Genomic DNA, 17,804 nt, shown 5'->3' with positions numbered 1-17,804 from the left:
GTGGTACCAAGAATGATCCCTTTTTTCTCCTTAAAGATCTGGGTACACATGCCTGAATACACTGATGCTTTAGATGTATCAATATCACAGGATTCCAGATCTTTGTCATAAAAGAGCAGATTGTTTCTCTGCAGCTGATGAAATGCTATTTTCCCCAGTGAAAGCATGGCGTCTTTATCCCAGTAAACATCTGGTGTGTATTGTCCATCATACTTTCGTCTGCTCTGCAGCATCTGAAAGCGGAGAAAGTGTGTGTACATTTGTGTCAGAGTTTTGGGAGTATCTTCAGTATTTGATTCCTGCAGTGTTTTGGAGAAGTCACCAGCCTGATAGTTTTTCACTTCATTATTTCTTTTCTCCTCTAAAATGTTTTGGAGAACAGTGGCTGTAATCCAGCAGAAGACTGGGATGTAGCACATGATAAAAAGAGTTTTTGATTGTTTAACATTATCAATAATTTCACTGGCCAGATCCCCATCTGTGAATCTTTTTCTGAAGTACTCTTCCTTTTGTGCATCATTGAATCCTTGTATCTCTGTTACCCGGTCGATACAGTCAGGAGGAATCTCGCTGGCAGCTGCTGGTCTGGTGGTGATCCAGATGAGAGCAGAAGGAAGCAGATTTCCCTTGATCAGGTTTGTGAGGAGAACATCCAGAGAGACTTGTGATGTTACATCACGACAAGTCTCATTACCATCAAAGTTCAGAGGAAGACGACATTCATCCAAACCATCAAGGATGAACAGTAATTTAAATTTATAATTTCTTGCAAGGTTTAGTCCTTTTATCTCTGGAAAAAACTGATGTAAAAGACTTGTCAAGCTTTGTGTTTCTTTCTCCTTTAAGTTCATCTCTCTTAATGGAAGAGGAAATATGAAAGTAATATCCTGATTTTCTTTACCGTCAGCCCAATCCAGAATGAACTTTTGCACAGAGATGGATTTTCCGATGCCAGCAACTCCTTTTGTCAGTACAGTTCTGATCTCCTTGTTGTGTTCAGGTGCTTCAAACAAATTTTTGCATTCAACAGGAATCTCTCGTGATTCATGTCGTCTATCAGCAGCCTGAACTTGTCCTACTTCATTTTGGGTATTAACTTGTTTACTAACACTCAGAGTCATACAGAGATCTGTGTAGATGTTTTTCAGAAGCTTGGAGTCACCATGCTTTGTAATTCCTTCAGATACAGATTGATATTTCTTCTTCAGGTTTGATTTTAGTGGTTGCTGTTGAAAGAGGACCAGCTCATCTAACACAAGAAAAAAGAAAAAAAAGATATGCATAATTTTACATTTTTTAAGAGTGACTGAAAGATTGTTATGCCTATGAAACTCTTACCTTGTAGAGCATCTGCAGTCTCATATTGCTTCATATCATTCAGGAAGAAGAGTGTGATATCAAGAGCTGCTTCTTTGATGTCACGCATCTCCTCTGTGAAGTCCTGCACAAAGTACTGTGTTCTCTCTCCTTTTAATATTTTCTTAAACTTTTCCAGCTCCTTTTTTATAAACACAATTATTTTGTTCTCAAGATCCTGAAAACGAAGCAAGCAAAAATAAGTCCTATACCTATACATTTAATAAACAATTTAGGTGTACTACAAATTAAACTTGTGAAGTTTCCCAGCACTGACTATCAGCAAGGTAAAGTGCTGATGAATACAAACACACAAACAGAGATACAGAGTATCTTGTATGGATCAAATCCAATAATCAACAGGAATTTTATGTGTCTTGATTAATGTGCTTTTTTATTCACTGCCATTAATTTGTCACACAGCTGAAACATGAGTACTATTTTATTTTTGAGTAGAGATTTCAAAAATGAGGGATTGTTAGGACATCAGTTAACAAGAAAAAAAATCTATTTATATTAAGTTTTAAAAAGTGTTTAAAAAATACAAATTAAATACTATTCTTTCAATAACATATTAGTATGTTAATTTATTATTAATTGTAGAATTTATACTTGCCTTGAAGATGCAGAGGAGATTTTCACTGAAATTCTTGCGGTTGCGGTAATTCTTGTAGTTTGAGTCCGATTTCTCAAACTGAACCCTGGTAGCAAAATAAAGGTGGATTTTTTTTTAAATTTTTTTTTATGCATACTATTGGCTCAGTTACCATGAGGGACAGAGTTATGTGGAGGCACTGTCCTTTTGGTTGTTATAACGGACTTTAATACAGTTGCATATGAATTCCTCATGAACCTGATGACTCTACTGTATGATCTCATTTAATGGTGCTGAATTTAACTTAAAAAAATTGTATTGTACACTGTAAAAAATTTCTTGTTGTTTTTACAAAAACTTTTTGGCAGCTGTGGTTGCCAGAATAATTTTGTAAAAATACAGAAAACTGTAAACACATTTACGTCAAAAACTGTTAATTTTACAATATAAAGCTGTAATTTACAAACAAGAAAATGTGAATATAAACCAGTAAATTCAACAACACACAAAATTAAATCTGTTTTGTACCTTGAAAATACTGACAACCACCATAATAATAAAGATGGTACTGTATAAGAGAAAGCCACATGAAGTATCAAAGCTCATCACAAGTAGCTTCACCACAAGCAGAAGTATATATCAACATATAGAAGGTGCACATTTATGGAAACACAAAACACCATCATGGTAACACACGTGATACTTAAATAATGCAAAAAACTTTCATTAAGCAACAGAAGATGTAACATAAAGCTCAAATGTACATAACTGATAACAAGAACTATTTAAAAACATGATTATTTAAACAAAATACTTTCAAACGTGGAGTGTCACGCAGGGAATTCTGGGAATATCAGTTTACAGTTTTAGACTGTAAATTATACATTGATTTGTTCTTTTTTTACTTCTAAAAGCTGTATAATTAACAGAATTTTACTGTAAATTTACATTAAATGCTTTGTTAGATCTTTTACAGTTTTTCCCTGTATATAGTACGGGAACTTACTGTTAACCTATTATCAGTTTTTTTCCGTAGCGTTTTTACAAAATTTTACAGTTAAAATTACATTTATTTTTTACAGTGTATTTCATATTTTCATTGTTATATGGATCAATGCACATAATCAATCTACTTCAAAAAAGCACATTACATTTCAAAACTATGCTTTTTGGCTTTATTTGAAGGAAAAAAAGTAATTACAAATTTCGGCATAGTACATCCATTTATTTTGTAATTTATTTGAATAAATAAAAAAAAAAAAATCAACTGTTATGTTTTGTTTTCACCTGTTGAGAAGAAAAGTTGCCAGTTCCACATCACTCTTCAATCCCTTCTGTGCTTTCAGAGCTTGCCACCGTGTAATTTCTTCACCAATATTTACTGTGGACTTATGTCCTTTTTTACTAAACCACACACAAAAAGAAGGAAATCACATAATAAATATCAGGTTGACAGCTGTTAATATCATATGATCAAACCATTGCTAAACCAGCTGCTCACTGCTACCTACAGTACTTTATTAGCACATAAAAGTGGTTGATGGGAAATACAGTTTTATGATTAAAAAAAAAACAGAAAACATGAAACACCTTTTGGAAGGTGATGGTGTTTTCTCACTGTAGTTTGGTCCATCTCCTTTTGAATGGTCACTCTTCGTAGACACAAAGCTGAATACATTTGAGCCTGATCTTACACTAATGAGAAAAAACAACAACAACACAAACGTAATTCAGTCATATTTAAAAGTCTTGTGTTGCAAAGTAACTGTTCTGTATTTTCATGGTGAATGTATGAACCGAAACGTTCATTAAAGATTAAACAGTTTGCGATACATTATGTTCTGTGATTAATTTTTGTATTCAATCAAGTTCTATTACATACACAACAGTGAGAACATAACATCACTATAATGCAAAAGATATGAAATAACTTTTGTTAGTTGTTTTGATGATATTGGGGTACAATGACTAATATTTCAGCAAATCTTACAGAATTAAATCATAAATCTCGATTTAATTCTCTACCGTATGTTATGCATGATGACAGATTTGAATAATTTAGTAATAAATTAACAATGGATCACTGTAAGATGGTTGGAGGAAGAGAACAATTACCTCGTGTTACATGGTGTTTTCTCACTGAAGATTGGTCCGTCACCCTTTGAATGGTCACTCTTCACAGACACCGAGCTGAGCACATGTGAACCTGATCTTACACTAATGACACAAAAAACAGAAGGAAAATGAGATTATTCAGTATAATGTTACAAAAGCTAATAATAAATTGAAGGATATATTCATGTTTGGTTGCAAGATCATTTTCCTTGGTGAATTTATGCCTCCTTGTGGTTGCCTGTGTAACTGTATGAAAAGGGTCTGGCTGCAGACTTGCACTTGCACTCTCAGACTTGCACTCTCGGACACTTGCACTTCCGCTAGCGATGTCACTTGCAGTCTTTATTTTTTTATTTTGTTCTATTCATTGATAACTTTTTGTTTGAATCTCTCAACATTTTGCGACAGTAGTCAGGTGGTGAAGACAAGAAAAAAGAAACTAAATTACAATGTCACTTGCAATCGCTACTTGCACTCTCTGCTACCTACGACAATTGCGATCGACACAAATCGTGCATGTTGCCAATGGAGACAAGAAACTGTGGTGGTGATTAAACAATTAAACCTAATTTAGCACTATAACGTACAGGGTCCTGCAAGAAAAAGACAAGACCGGTGTAGCAGTTGATTCTGTTCCCCTCGGAATGTCTGTTCCCCTTTACGCAAACATACTAAAATTATTGCATAGTTGCCGAGTTACTATACGTACGATCAGAACTAGCGTGCGCAAGAAGCACGACTGGATGTACGGCAAGTCAAATGGTTCAAAATACCATCCTAAATCCTAAACTTGAAAATAGTTTTAAGACGAGAGGTTTTTCAACTTGAATTTTATTTCCTTTTTTTTGTTTTTCAATCAGATTTATTACCGATTACAATGTGGTGCTTGAGGCTTTGGCTATTCTGTTTTATACTGTCGTATACTTATTCATTTATGCTCATTTATTTTTATTTGTGTGTGCAAAACATGCATTAGAATAAGTATACAATGAGCAATGAACCATAAATGTTGGGTATGAATCAAAACCCTATGCACACATGAAAAGTAACACATGGTTACTTCAAATGAAACAATAAATCAACATCTAAACCTTAGTTCATTCTCAATAAGATCTTCTGTAGACGTCTGACAGAAATAAAGTCAGTCTGGTTATTAATAAGTAGAGCTGGTGATGCTGTTTGTGGGGTTGTTTAATCAGATCTTGAGAGATTTCATGTATTTTATTTCAGTTGATTTCATCTAAGTCTGTGTCAGAAGTCAGTTGTAGTAGTTCTTGTGTTTCTCTTTTCTTCAGTGATTCTGTTTGTTGACAGCAGCTGTTCATCACTAATTCACAGTTATCACTCAGTTAATCACTTAATTACTTAATTGCAATGTATATCTTCTTTCAGTGAACTCAACTGAATTAAGTTCAGAGGACTCATAACTGTTAGTTTTTTTCAACTTAAATGGTTTAAGGCAATCGGTTTCCTCAAATGGTTTGAGTTAACATAACTTGTCAGGTTTTTAAGGATATCTGTTTACTCAAACCGTTTGAGTTAAGTTAACTTGTCGTGTTTTACAGTGATAGCGGAAGTGCAAGTGTCTGAGAGTGCAAATCTGCAGTCAGACCCTCTTGAACTGTATTACAGTATTAAGGCTCCAGACTGAGATCAGTAAATAGTAAAGCAGACATTGTGTTCTCTGATTTATTCTTCTATTTAGTCCATCTCCATCACATACACCACAATGAAGACATTAGTTAACATCACCGTAGTGTAAAACAAAATAAATACCCTTTTGAAGGTGATGTTTTTTCCCCTCTAAAGTTCGGTCCGTCTCCTTTTATTCGGTCACTCTTCACAGACACAGAGCTGGACACATGTGAGCCTGATCTTACACTAAAGACACAAAGAACAGAGAGAAAAAACACTATTACTGGAGATTCTTCCAGCTACATAGTTAAGCATTCACATAACAGCTCACATATTCAAGTCACTGTATGAGCAAATAAACTACTGTACCTTGTGATACATTGTTGTATCACTCACTTTGATTATGGGGTTGGGGTTGAGATATTGATTGTTTAATAATGATGAATAATATTATTAAATATTTAAGGGTCACTGTTAAATGCTTTGAGAGATACATTAAATACCTCGTGTTACATGGTGTTTTCTCACTGAAGTTCGGTACATCTCCCTTTGAACACTCATGTTCGGAACACAAATTAAGATATTTTGATGATTTCTGAAATCTCTCTGACCCTCCCGTAGACAGCAAAGTAATTACCACGATCAAGGTCCAGAAACTCAGCAAGGAGATTGGTAAAATAATCCATGTCACATCAGGTGTTCAACTGTAATTTTACGAAGCTACGAGAAAACTTTTTGTATGCAGAAAGGAAAAAAAATACTTTATTCAACAGTGGGCTAGTTGCAAATCTGCGCCATCTTGGATTTCCGGTCTCGTGAGTGTGTGCGTAGATATTTCCTGTTCTTCTAAACGTCAGTGCAGAGAACCGGAGAAATCCAAATATTACCTTCTATATATTTACAGGATTTATAATATCACTTCAAATGCAAAGAAGATATACACTGCTATTATTACTATACTATAAATGTTAACTGAGCCAGTGGATTTGAAACTTGTGTATGTTTGGGTCTGGTGAATTAATTTAACCCTTTCGAGTCGATTAACGCATATATGCGTTTTGAGTCATCTTCTCCTGATAACCCCGAAAAGAACTTAAAATACCCTCTATATAGATAAGAGCAATACATCAATCAAATCTGTAAAGGGTCTACTTTTTTTTGTATACAGACATAATGTTCACTAATGTTCACTACTGTTCACGAAATAAAAGTTGAACTCATGGTGTGTACACACAGATTCATAATGTATTTTTATCTAACCATTTATATAAATGTACAAATTAATTATTTCTCGGAAATGTTTGTATTACATAGATTTTTTTTTTTATTATTAAATATTTACCTCGTGAGACGTGAGCTGCGATTTATCTGCAGAAGTATCCATTTCTCAATTGTGCACAATACATCAATCTGTTTCATCATTATTTTCACAACATATGTTATTATTTTGCACAGTAAACTAATACATCACTAATTTTAATACCTGTTTTATCTGATAATTAATGCAAAAGAATAACTATACATGCGCTGCTCATAGACAGATGATTTAAGCTGCAGATCTTTCACAAAACAAATAAACATTGAAAAAAACACACATGAACATGAACAACCTACACTGTAAAACCCGACAAGTTAACTTAACTCAAACGGTTTGAGTAAACAGATATCCTTAAGTTAAGTTAACTTGTCGGGTTTTACAGTGTGAAGTCTGGTCCATCACCTTTTGAATGGTGACTTTTCACAGAGCTGGACACAATTGAACCTGATCTTTCACTGACAAGAACAGAGAAATCACTATTAAAGGAGCTTCTTCAGTCTCATTTGAAGAGCATTTGCCCTTCTAATGACTATGAACAGAAGAATGTGTTTATGTTTGGTTTTCTGTTTAATCAGTCAAGTTCAATCACAGACACAACAGTGAAGGAATGTAAATAGTGTATGTAGAGCACATTAAATACCTTTTAGCTTGTGATGGTGTTTCATCACTGAAGGACACATGTAGGCCCACATTTTCACTAACAATAACGAAAAGTCTCATTCTCAGTCTCATTTGAAGAGGCTTCATTCAGATGGTAATTAGAATAAGTACAATTTAACAGACAGTTTATTTTATCAGTTTGAACAAAAACATGTTCTACTCTTCTGAGTTAGAGCAACAAAAACAAAAACTACGTTGTGAGACCTGGCAGATCCCCAATGTTTAAATACCTCAGCTAACCGACTGTTGTCACTATCCGCATTGCTGTGACATGACTAATGCCTTTTCATTTCAGAGAAATGTAATGTTGTAACTGAGGGGCAAACAATGTCTTTATTCGACTCTGGACTCTAGAGAAGTGCTTGAATTTTATAAACTGTTATAGAGGAAGGAACACATCATTTTATCCATTTTTACAGCCACCACTGAACTTTTATGATTACAGTAACAGACTCAGTCTTACCTCTGTTTCAGTGAGACGCTCATCTCAGACGGAGAGTCCTTTCTTCGCTCCTCTGACATACTGCAGATAAACTGCCGTTGAAAAACAGCACTGTTATCTTTGTGTTGAAGACAATCAGATGTTCAGCACTACCTGGACATGAAGTGAAAAAATTGACAAGTGTTGAGTTGGCAACAAACAAGCTGTAAAAAAAGAACACAGGCTCTGAAACTAATCTAACTGTTAATATTACATTATATTACATTACATTTAGTCATTTAGCAGACGCTTTTATCCAAAGTGACTTACAAATGAGGACAATGGAAGCAATCAAAAACAACAATAGAGCAATGATATATAAGTGCTACAACAAGTCTCCTATTACATTTCCTGTAGTGTAACAATTTCAGACAACTCTTCATAATATATAGCTATAAATGTCGAAACATAACTACATCATTTTTACACTATTTTAGCATTAAATATATTACAGAGGGGGGAACTGAACCTTCTGTGCAGTTTTATATATTTTGGACTCACTTTTACGCAACAAATTAACAATTAGCTATTATACAGCATTGGTTAATTACGTCAGAATGCATTTTATTAATTTCAACTGCTAATCACTGGTTGTTTATTACATTCTCTTTTGAACCAAATTAAAAGACATTAGCAACGTTCACCACGTGCTTTGCTGCCTAACTGTCAAGTTACTTTCGATTTCGCATCATCAGGAAAATAAAAAGCGGGATTTAAAAAATTAAAAAATACCCCGTAATACATGCATAATACATAATACATAATACATAATTTCAAAAAAACATTAACTGTTCATTCACATGCCACTAACTGTAATCAATGACGTCTTAAAACTTACTTGTAGTACGACGGTCTTCAGCAGCCAGAACACTGTGCAGAATGCTTTCTCTTTCTCCCCTTTAAGACACTTTCACGTGATGTGACTCCAATTCTTTTCATTTACGATCTTTTCTGCTTGTAGACTTTGTTCATGGTTAAACGTTAACTGGTTGTTTCAACATTCTCAATTTGCCTTGAAGCTCAAAAACGCAGCACAATTTGAGTCTTGAATTAAACTGTTTTAGATCAAGTTCATATAATTCTGTCAGCTTAATCAATTTTCCTATGAAACATGACGCTATAAATCTTATACAGTAATCTATATCCTGACCAAACAGAAATGTTTTTGTTTTAATAAGAGGGAACATCTGGTTGTGATTTACGGAAATGGACGCCTCCAAATAGCTTTTTCCTAGGATCAGTACCTATTTGACGCCATTATTTAACCTTCATTTTATCTATCTAACTTTTTCCACCCATTATTTCTGAACTGCGAATGGAAACAATGAACGATATACTCTGACACTGTTGTGTTCATATGAGTAGTTTAGTCTGTGAAACAATGCTTTGAAACAATAGCTGTGTCTCATTTAGAATGCGCCCTCCGAAGGACGTTGCCTTCTAAATGAGACACAGCTATTTGTAACTTTTTTTAAAAAATATTCTGAACAGGAAACAGTGTTCTGATTGGTCGTGGATATATAGTTGTGAGGTAAAAGTCTGTCCTTTACTGATGAATCAGACATTCTCACATCAGGACACGCGGGGGCGATAAAAACTTAAAACAAGCTTTAAAACTTTTCTGGAAAGATACTTCTTTGTGTATATATTCACTCTATTTAACACTAGTGTACGTCTTCTAAAACATATTTATAAAAAAAAAATATATTGAAAAATATATGAAATATATCTGCTACCATGCTGACAACCGGTGAATCCAGTCTAATGTGTTTTACTGATCTCAATTCAACTGGCCACCAATGAATAATAATAAAGAATATTTCAGAAAATAAAACATCACATCACTATGTTTTTGTACCAAAGTATAATCGTAGCACCATCTAAGTACTAAGGTGCCAACAAAGTATCATGGCATTACCTTTTGATTCCTTCAGTGTAATAGTATACGGTTCTTATTTGTGAAGGAAATGTTTAAAATTACTTAAAAATAATTATTCTGAGAGTTTTAACATGTATGTAATTATTGTTATCAAGAGAGGTCCAGGGAGGGACAAACCACAAACTGGTGACAGGGTGTTGGCCCCCAAGGTTCACTGATGCAACAAAAGAAATACTGTACAAAAGAGCAATCTGTTATTGACCCCATGGTGAAAATCTGTTATACACACACACACACACACACACACAATCCAAACATAAGAACATTTAGGATTGCATTTGAAGGCTGTATACATCATTGAGGATGTCTTATTTAAGAAAAGTAACCATAATAAAATGTACTGTTATTCCTTGTGAGGTTTAAAATACTATCATTTATTTTTTACTTTGCAATTGAATGCTTACTTTTCTTAAATGAGACTTCCCCGATGCAGCCTTAAAATGCGACCTCCAGTGGACCCAGCCTAGATGAGACACAGCTACTCAGTCTCTTCTTCTGTACTCTAGAGATCCTATGACCCAGTCTAGATGAGAGGGTAAACATGACTCTTAATGTAATTGAAAAGAAACTGAGGTCTGCATTGAACAATAGGTCTAAAAGTTTAGGAAACTGCATAAAGTTGTTACAGTATTGAGCTTTGGGTGAATCAGCATGTTAATGACTGACACAGGTAGTAAGGCTCAATCCTTTAACATTAGTTCACTCATGACAACTCTCAGAAAGGATTGTAAAAGCTTTATTGATAAAATTAGAAAACCACCATCCTCCTGAGGAGACAGTGGAAGCTCTGTAAAAAAATTAAAAAATAAAATAAAATAAAAAGGATTTACCGGACAAAACAAAATTGAGATACACAATTTGAATTTCACCACTGGCTCTTAAGTGGATTTGCAAACAGTTTAATGGATGTTAAATAACAGAGCAGGACTCAGCAAACAATTTGACATACTTTACTGAACACACATCGACTTACAAAATAGTGCAGGGTAGAGGCTATATTTGACTCAAATGACAGACAGAGTTGTATATTTATTCTGTATGGAATGATTTCAAATATTATTATTAAAATGTTTCATAATTGATTAGGGCTGCCTGAAAAAAATCTAATAAAAATGTTCTAGCATTATTATTCTGAACAAGTAAAACTGATTCTTTGTTAAAACATCAATATTTGTAGGCCTACTTGACTTCAGAAGTCTGATGGGGGGTATAACTCTCAGCTAAAGCAGATGTCACAACTACAGCTCCCTCTAGAGACTGAACAGATAACAGCACTGACATCAGTGACTTTAGATGCCTTTGTTTAAGCCCTGCATCTTTGTTACTTTTACATTACATTTACTTTACAATAAACTTGAGCTTATATAACTTTAATGTCACTTATTGATACTTTCCCGTCAGCAATACAATTCTAGTGTCTTTGGAAACACTTTATTTTGATTTTCACTTTTGAGCATTCTGTTGACAATAAGAGTATTAGTAGACTGTTTGATTAATATCTGCTAACCCTTTATTGTAATGGTCTCCAAACAGATATTCTACTGACTATAAGTAACTTTGCAACTTATTCTAACCCTAATCCGACCAGTCTACTAATACTCTGTTCAGGGGCGCCTCTATGGTTTATAGACCCCCTGAGCATCATATTTACTTTGGCCACCTCTGTAAAAATCGTGTGAGGCCAGTAGTCCAAATCATACATAAGTTACAATGTGTTACGTTTTCAAATTAGCAAATGGAGTTGGGATATCATCTAGTGGTCATTTCAACAAGAAGGTAATTCATTTACCAATTTCATGCATTATTTCATATTATATAATATTGTTTTAGTGTTGAGATCAACTGAAAATCAAGTGTTTTAGTGTCACAGACAGAGTCTGGACAGGCCCTGATCTGGAGAGTACAGGCCTTCATGGAGAAATCTATCTGATAGCAGTTCACTGGTTTGAAAATAGTATGATGACAGCATTAAATTATGATATTGTTCTTATTCCATTTTCACACAAACACAGAGTGATGAACACAGTCAAAGACTATCAGACTAAGAAATCTGACCCTGAATACTGGAGCACCACAGTGGTGTCCCAAACTCTGTCCTGGATTCACTTTTTACTGCTCAGATTCCCTCAATAAAATGATGTGTAGATGACACAACAGTGATCAGTGCTGGGACAGTCATATGTGAAGAGTTCTGAAACATAGGTCCCCATACCAGTTTTCTTTTTACAATGCTTTGTGTGAAAGGGTTTTTTTTTAGTGGTGGGCATAGATTATTTTTTAAAATCTAGAATATTCTCACTGTGATCTTGAAATTAATCTAGATTAATCTAGATTAAAATGGCTCATTCAAATTCTGCCGAAGGCATTCAGAATATGTGTGCTACCCAAATAAAATTGACAAACAGTAAGTCTTTGAGAAGGGGTTTATCAAGCTAGGTGGTGCATTAGAAAAGGGGCTCATCTCCTGTTTACAAAATGCATCACAAAGTGCTTGAAAAAGCTGTAAACTAATTCCACGTTGCACAAGGTGCAAACAACATTATGCCTGTTTCACACCAATGTTTAAGTTTTTTTCAAGTTTGTAGGTGTCAAGGTACAGAAACCAAATAATTAAATGTAAAATAGCACTGGATAGTCTTCAATGTAAAAATGAAATATACTGTCATGATCCTGGTCTTTTCCCCTCTCTCTGTCTCCCTCTTGTGATCACTTACTCACTCTTTCACGCACACTTACCCACTCCTCCGCTCATTATCACTTTCAGCCGTCTCCCCTTTCATTCCCTCACCTGTCCCTCTTTTGCCCTTGATTGTCTCTGCTTCTTATTCTCTCTTTCTAGCCCTGTATCATTGTCGGATTATTCGATGACCTTTCGTGAGACACACCTGTTTCCAAGTCCTGTCCTGTCTTGTCCGTGGATGGTTTTGTCGTTGTTTCTACTGTGAGTAATTTTGTCATAGGACTGTGTGTTATCAGGCTGTGCCTGTTTGCAGAGTACCTGTGCAGCACCTGCCCTTGGCCTTTCACACCGCCGGCGACCTCCTCTGTTTATGGACTGGGTGTTGACATCCCGGGGTCCCTGCCTCTGCCCTCGTGGAGATTTGTGTTTTTTCTTAGACCCTGTCGTCTGGCCATTTCTGTTTTGGGCTGAAAGAAGTCCGTGATTTTTGTTCTCTTTATTCTGAGAAAGACTATTTTCTTTATTAAAGACTGTCAATTGCACCCCTCCCTGGTCTACCATCGTTCTTACCTGCTAACATATACAATCAAACCTACATTTATTCAGACACCTTCAACATTTCTCACAGTATTAGAGTTTTGCTTTATATCAAAAATTATATCTGGTGTCTTGAAAACACGTGAAAAAGATAAGCTTTCGTGACGATGTGCAGCAGTGGCCCGTCAACTGTCCTGAACATCTTTTTAGGCTGGCCTCAGTCAGTCGGTTATATAAAATATCAGGGTGAAAGTCATCATAGCTCGCCTAGACCCAGCTCCCAACCCAACTTTGAGAATAGATTAACGGCAAGATTTTTTTTATCGCCCGATAAGAGTCTCACGTTATGGCAGCACGTTAACGCCGATAAAGGCCCACCACTAGTTTTTTTTTATAGATCAGTGGTTGGAATAGATCATGTGGCATGAAGTCTACCAGATGAATGAAAAGCACAAACCCTGCCCTGCCATTGATTAATTTGTTACTACCTTAATTAGTTACCTTTCATGAAATTAAAAAGTCATGGACCCAGTCACAACAAACTGTAATTCTTTCTGGCATGAGGTGCTACCAATGCTATTACCATAGCATACTACAGAGTAGGGATTTGGTTCATTGGTAAGCGAGAGGCATTGACGCCGAAGGGGCAAGAAGATGAGATCAGTTTGGAGATCTGAAGCCAAAGAACATGCTGATTTATTAAAACTACTATTTTAGTCTTTGAAATAAGGTTATAACTACTAAAAACCTTTAAAACAGTTTGAACAGTTTTGTTATAGTATTGGGGTGTTTTAACTGACCAAAAAAAAAAAAAAAACCTTCTTCTAATTCGTCTTTGCTCTGTTTGTGGCTGCTGTTGTGAGGTCAGTATCTGTCCGTTACTGCCATTGGTTTTAAAAGTTGGAAGACCAGAAATAGACTGTCAACTTGATCTACAGAGTGCTGCTTCTGTGTGAAGTGTGTGTGTGTGAGAGAGAGATAGAGAGTCATACATGCAATAAGCTACTGTAGAAAATACTGTACCACGCATGTCAAGACTAGGCTATATTTGATTCCATCACTGTCATTTTAACATTTCTTTATAAATAAATAATAATAATGATGTGGTTGTGTTTGCTGGCAATGACAGTCATGTGTATTTCTGCAGGGAGTTGTTGTACATTCAATTCAATTCAAGTTTATTTGTATAGCGCTTTCTACAATACAAATCATTACAAAGCAACTTTACAGAAAATTACGTTTCTACAATATTTAGTAGTAGCTTATAAGTGGTCACTGTCAGTTTGTGCACGTATGACAAGATTTTTCAGAAAAATGAATACAAGACGTAGTAAGCCAGACGATGAACATAATTAACAACAGTTATTATATTATGCAGTCACACTTGTAGCAATATTTGTTAGTTCTGTTTGTTGATTCAGGGTTAGCATCATCTGAGGTCCTCTGAGGGTCAGCATCATCTCTTCTCAGGTGTTCTGGATCCAGACTGGAGCTTGTGTAAATCCTAGTTACCAGGGGATGTAAATCCTGTGGCAAAACAGAGAAACAGAGACATCATTAGCATAGCTGCTGATCCAAAAAAGTAAAATTAGTTTAACCCAAGCTAAAGAATAATAATTTTTCTCTAAATTTTTTCAGTTTGATGGGGGCAACAGCTTCTAATGTAGAGAAAATAGTGCCCATGTTGCCAGTCGTTTCATCTAGTTTATGTGTATTTTTGGGCACAAATAGCAGTTGAGATAGATCAGGGAGGTTATTTGCGGATCTGTCTTTGGTGGCTGGAATAATAGTTCTGCCCAGACGGTAAAGCTGAGACATATTTTTTTTTTTTTACTCCATTAAGTCTCACTTTTTTTTTATCACAAAATCCTTTGTGATAAAACACTCAGTGAGAAATACTGCCCTATAGCTCAAATGTCAAGCTATGCATGTTACGGCTCTGGCAACAAATTCCTTCCGAACAGTCACACAAATACCAGAATATCATTATGTGTGTCACTGTATTCCTGAAACTAATTATTTTCTACAATACATTTACGCCATTTTAATATTTAATGAAAAAAGTTTTAGTGTGTCTTTTAGAGTGTAAAAAATTAAATATAAATAAATTGATTTGACAATTTCTCAGTTCATTTGCTTTCCACACTGTCTTTCCTTGCAGTAAGAGTCTGCCTTTACAGAAAATACAGGGCAGGAGACCAAAGACTTCAAAATAAAAGCACATGTCTGAACAAAAAAATCAAGACATAACAAAAACACATCAACACACTGATAACAGACTGTTAAAATATTCACTAACCTCAACTGAATCGGTTACTGACAGAGATAGACAAATTAAAACTGTTCCTTTCATTAGGTGTTTCCAATGAAGTGAAGTCAATATCATTGACTGAGAGAGATTCTGTCTCTCTACACACTGGAGTTAAAGGACAGACACATTATCTGATACTGTGGATGTTTGGACTTTTAGACCTTGTCATAGCTCAAATGAATGAGGAAAAAAAAGACTTTGGACTTTCCGAAGTAACAGCAGCAGAACAGAGAAGCCACTCGACATATTCAATATCACGATCTATTCTGAGTAGAGAATTACTTGACCTGTTTCATAGGAGTTATGTTAAATGATAGATTATATAGTACAGATATATCTATTTATATAATTACTATAAAATGTGACCATTTAATAAAATTATAAATAACAATGACAGGATCTAATATTTTTATGTCATTAATTAAAGTCCTTAAAATCATCAGTCTAAAATATGTATATGAACAACTGTTCATTTTGCCATCACTATAATTTAGTATAAATAACTTAACACTGTTGAGCTCAGTTTGACTAGTAACACTCAGTCCTGAGGAGAATAATTTGAGGCAGAATATTTCCCTTGTAATCGTCATGAACATGTTTAATGAACATAGAGAGATTACAGTTAAGCATCATGAACATGCACAAAAACAATTAGAAACTTCAACAAAGTGAAAGCAGAAACCACAACTTCACAATAAAACAATCACAATATTACTTAAAACTCAAAGACCTGTTAATTACAAACTCCACTTATGCACAGAAGGATCTCATGCGTCATGCTTTGAATAAATTATTTACTATAATAAATTATTAAAGTGCAAGGAATTATGGGTATTCCACTGAGCACACTAAATAATAGACACAACAATGTGAAGTTAAAAAAATTCTTAGCCTTTAGTCTCCAGACAAATCCACTAAATACTCAGTCGCATACAGGTCTTGTACAAAAAAATGTTTAAGGTTGATGCACCATCTGTGCATAAAACTTAGTATAAAGTATTTATTTACATAGAAATACATAGAAATACATTGTATTTCAATTCATATTCAATTTCAAAGCATTAGTATCCAGTTATGAATAACATTGGCACACCAGCTAATGAGTTTCCCCTTTACACTATTAATACAATAAAGGAGGATTGTTGAATAAATGAACATTATGTATTACTGCACGGTCAACAAACGGCACTTAGCACTGAAGTGAAAGTGATGTAGAGGGGAAGAAACAAGAAGAGAGAGTCTTGACAATGTTTGAACTGAGACACATTTGAAATGCATGTTATTAATAGGTGGAAACTGCCTGTTTGTCCACATAAACCTGATCACATTGAAATAAAACTTTCCACACTGTTGAGTGGAAGGTGTATTTTAAGTGTTACCATCCTACAGTCCACTACATGATTGATGAAGATTTTATACTGAAGAGCCAGTCTCCTGTTTACTGTACTCATCTGTTCTCCGATCAACCTGTAAATAAAATAAAATGACCATTTGTATTAACACTAAACCAACAGCTGTCATTCAATCACATAAGCTTAGTTTCATTAAAACAAATCAAATGTCTAATGTGAAGATCTAAACCTAATAATAATAAAAAAAGTAACTAATAAAAGCTTGTAAAATAACCTCTACATTAGTTAAAACAGGCCAATTTAAAGGATTAGTTCACTCCCAGAATAAAAGTGTCCTATTCATTTACTCAGCACCATGTGTCACGGTGTCTGGTCTGTGTTTCCCCGGGTGTCCATTAGTCCTCACCTTAGGCACTACAATTCCCACAAGGCCTTGTCCCTTCATCAAAGTAATTGCACTCCTGTTAATTGCACTCAGGTGTCTTCACTTCATAGTCATTACCCTGCCTATTTACCCTGCCTGTTTGTTTCATGGAGTCCTTACTTTCCGTCACCCAGTTTCCTCACGTTCCTTGTGTTCTAGTTTAGCTTCAAAGAGCTAGACATGATCGCAGCCGAGGAATAAAGGTCTTAGCTAGTGGAATGATCAGTCATTTTCTCAGTCAATGATCAGTCACACTTGGTTAGTTCTTTGTCTGTGTAGTTCAGTTCAGAAAGGTAGGGCAAAAAACTCCATCTCATTTTTCTCCTCCAACTTCAAAATCATCTGACATCATTGTTTTACTTTTTTTGTAATAGGGGTTTGACTTTCTTTGCTTATTCACA

The 17,804-nt window shown here is 35.0% G+C and overlaps 1 protein-coding gene across 19 annotated transcripts in view; it reads right to left on the bottom strand.

Moving 5' to 3' along the window:
- Window positions 1-17,804, bottom strand: part of LOC127986809 (protein NLRC5) — a 229,160-nt gene that overhangs the window by 8,218 nt on the left and 203,138 nt on the right. For 18 of the 19 annotated variants that reach the window (XM_052589059.1, XM_052589055.1, XM_052589045.1 and 15 more), the window contains one exon: window positions 16,199-17,094. The exons of the other annotated variant lie outside the window; for it this stretch is intronic. In XM_052589059.1, coding sequence (XP_052445019.1) covers window positions 17,041-17,094 — 54 coding nt within the window. In that variant the 3' untranslated portion in view covers window positions 16,199-17,040. Of the gene's footprint in view, window positions 1-16,198; window positions 17,095-17,804 lie in introns of those variants that run through there. 19 annotated transcript variants of the gene reach the window in all.

The sequence above is a fragment of the Carassius gibelio genome, chromosome B22 (genome assembly GCF_023724105.1).
Source record: "Carassius gibelio isolate Cgi1373 ecotype wild population from Czech Republic chromosome B22, carGib1.2-hapl.c, whole genome shotgun sequence".
Lineage (NCBI taxonomy): Eukaryota > Metazoa > Chordata > Actinopteri > Cypriniformes > Cyprinidae > Carassius > Carassius gibelio.
This window is presented reverse-complemented; position numbering and strand designations above follow the sequence as displayed.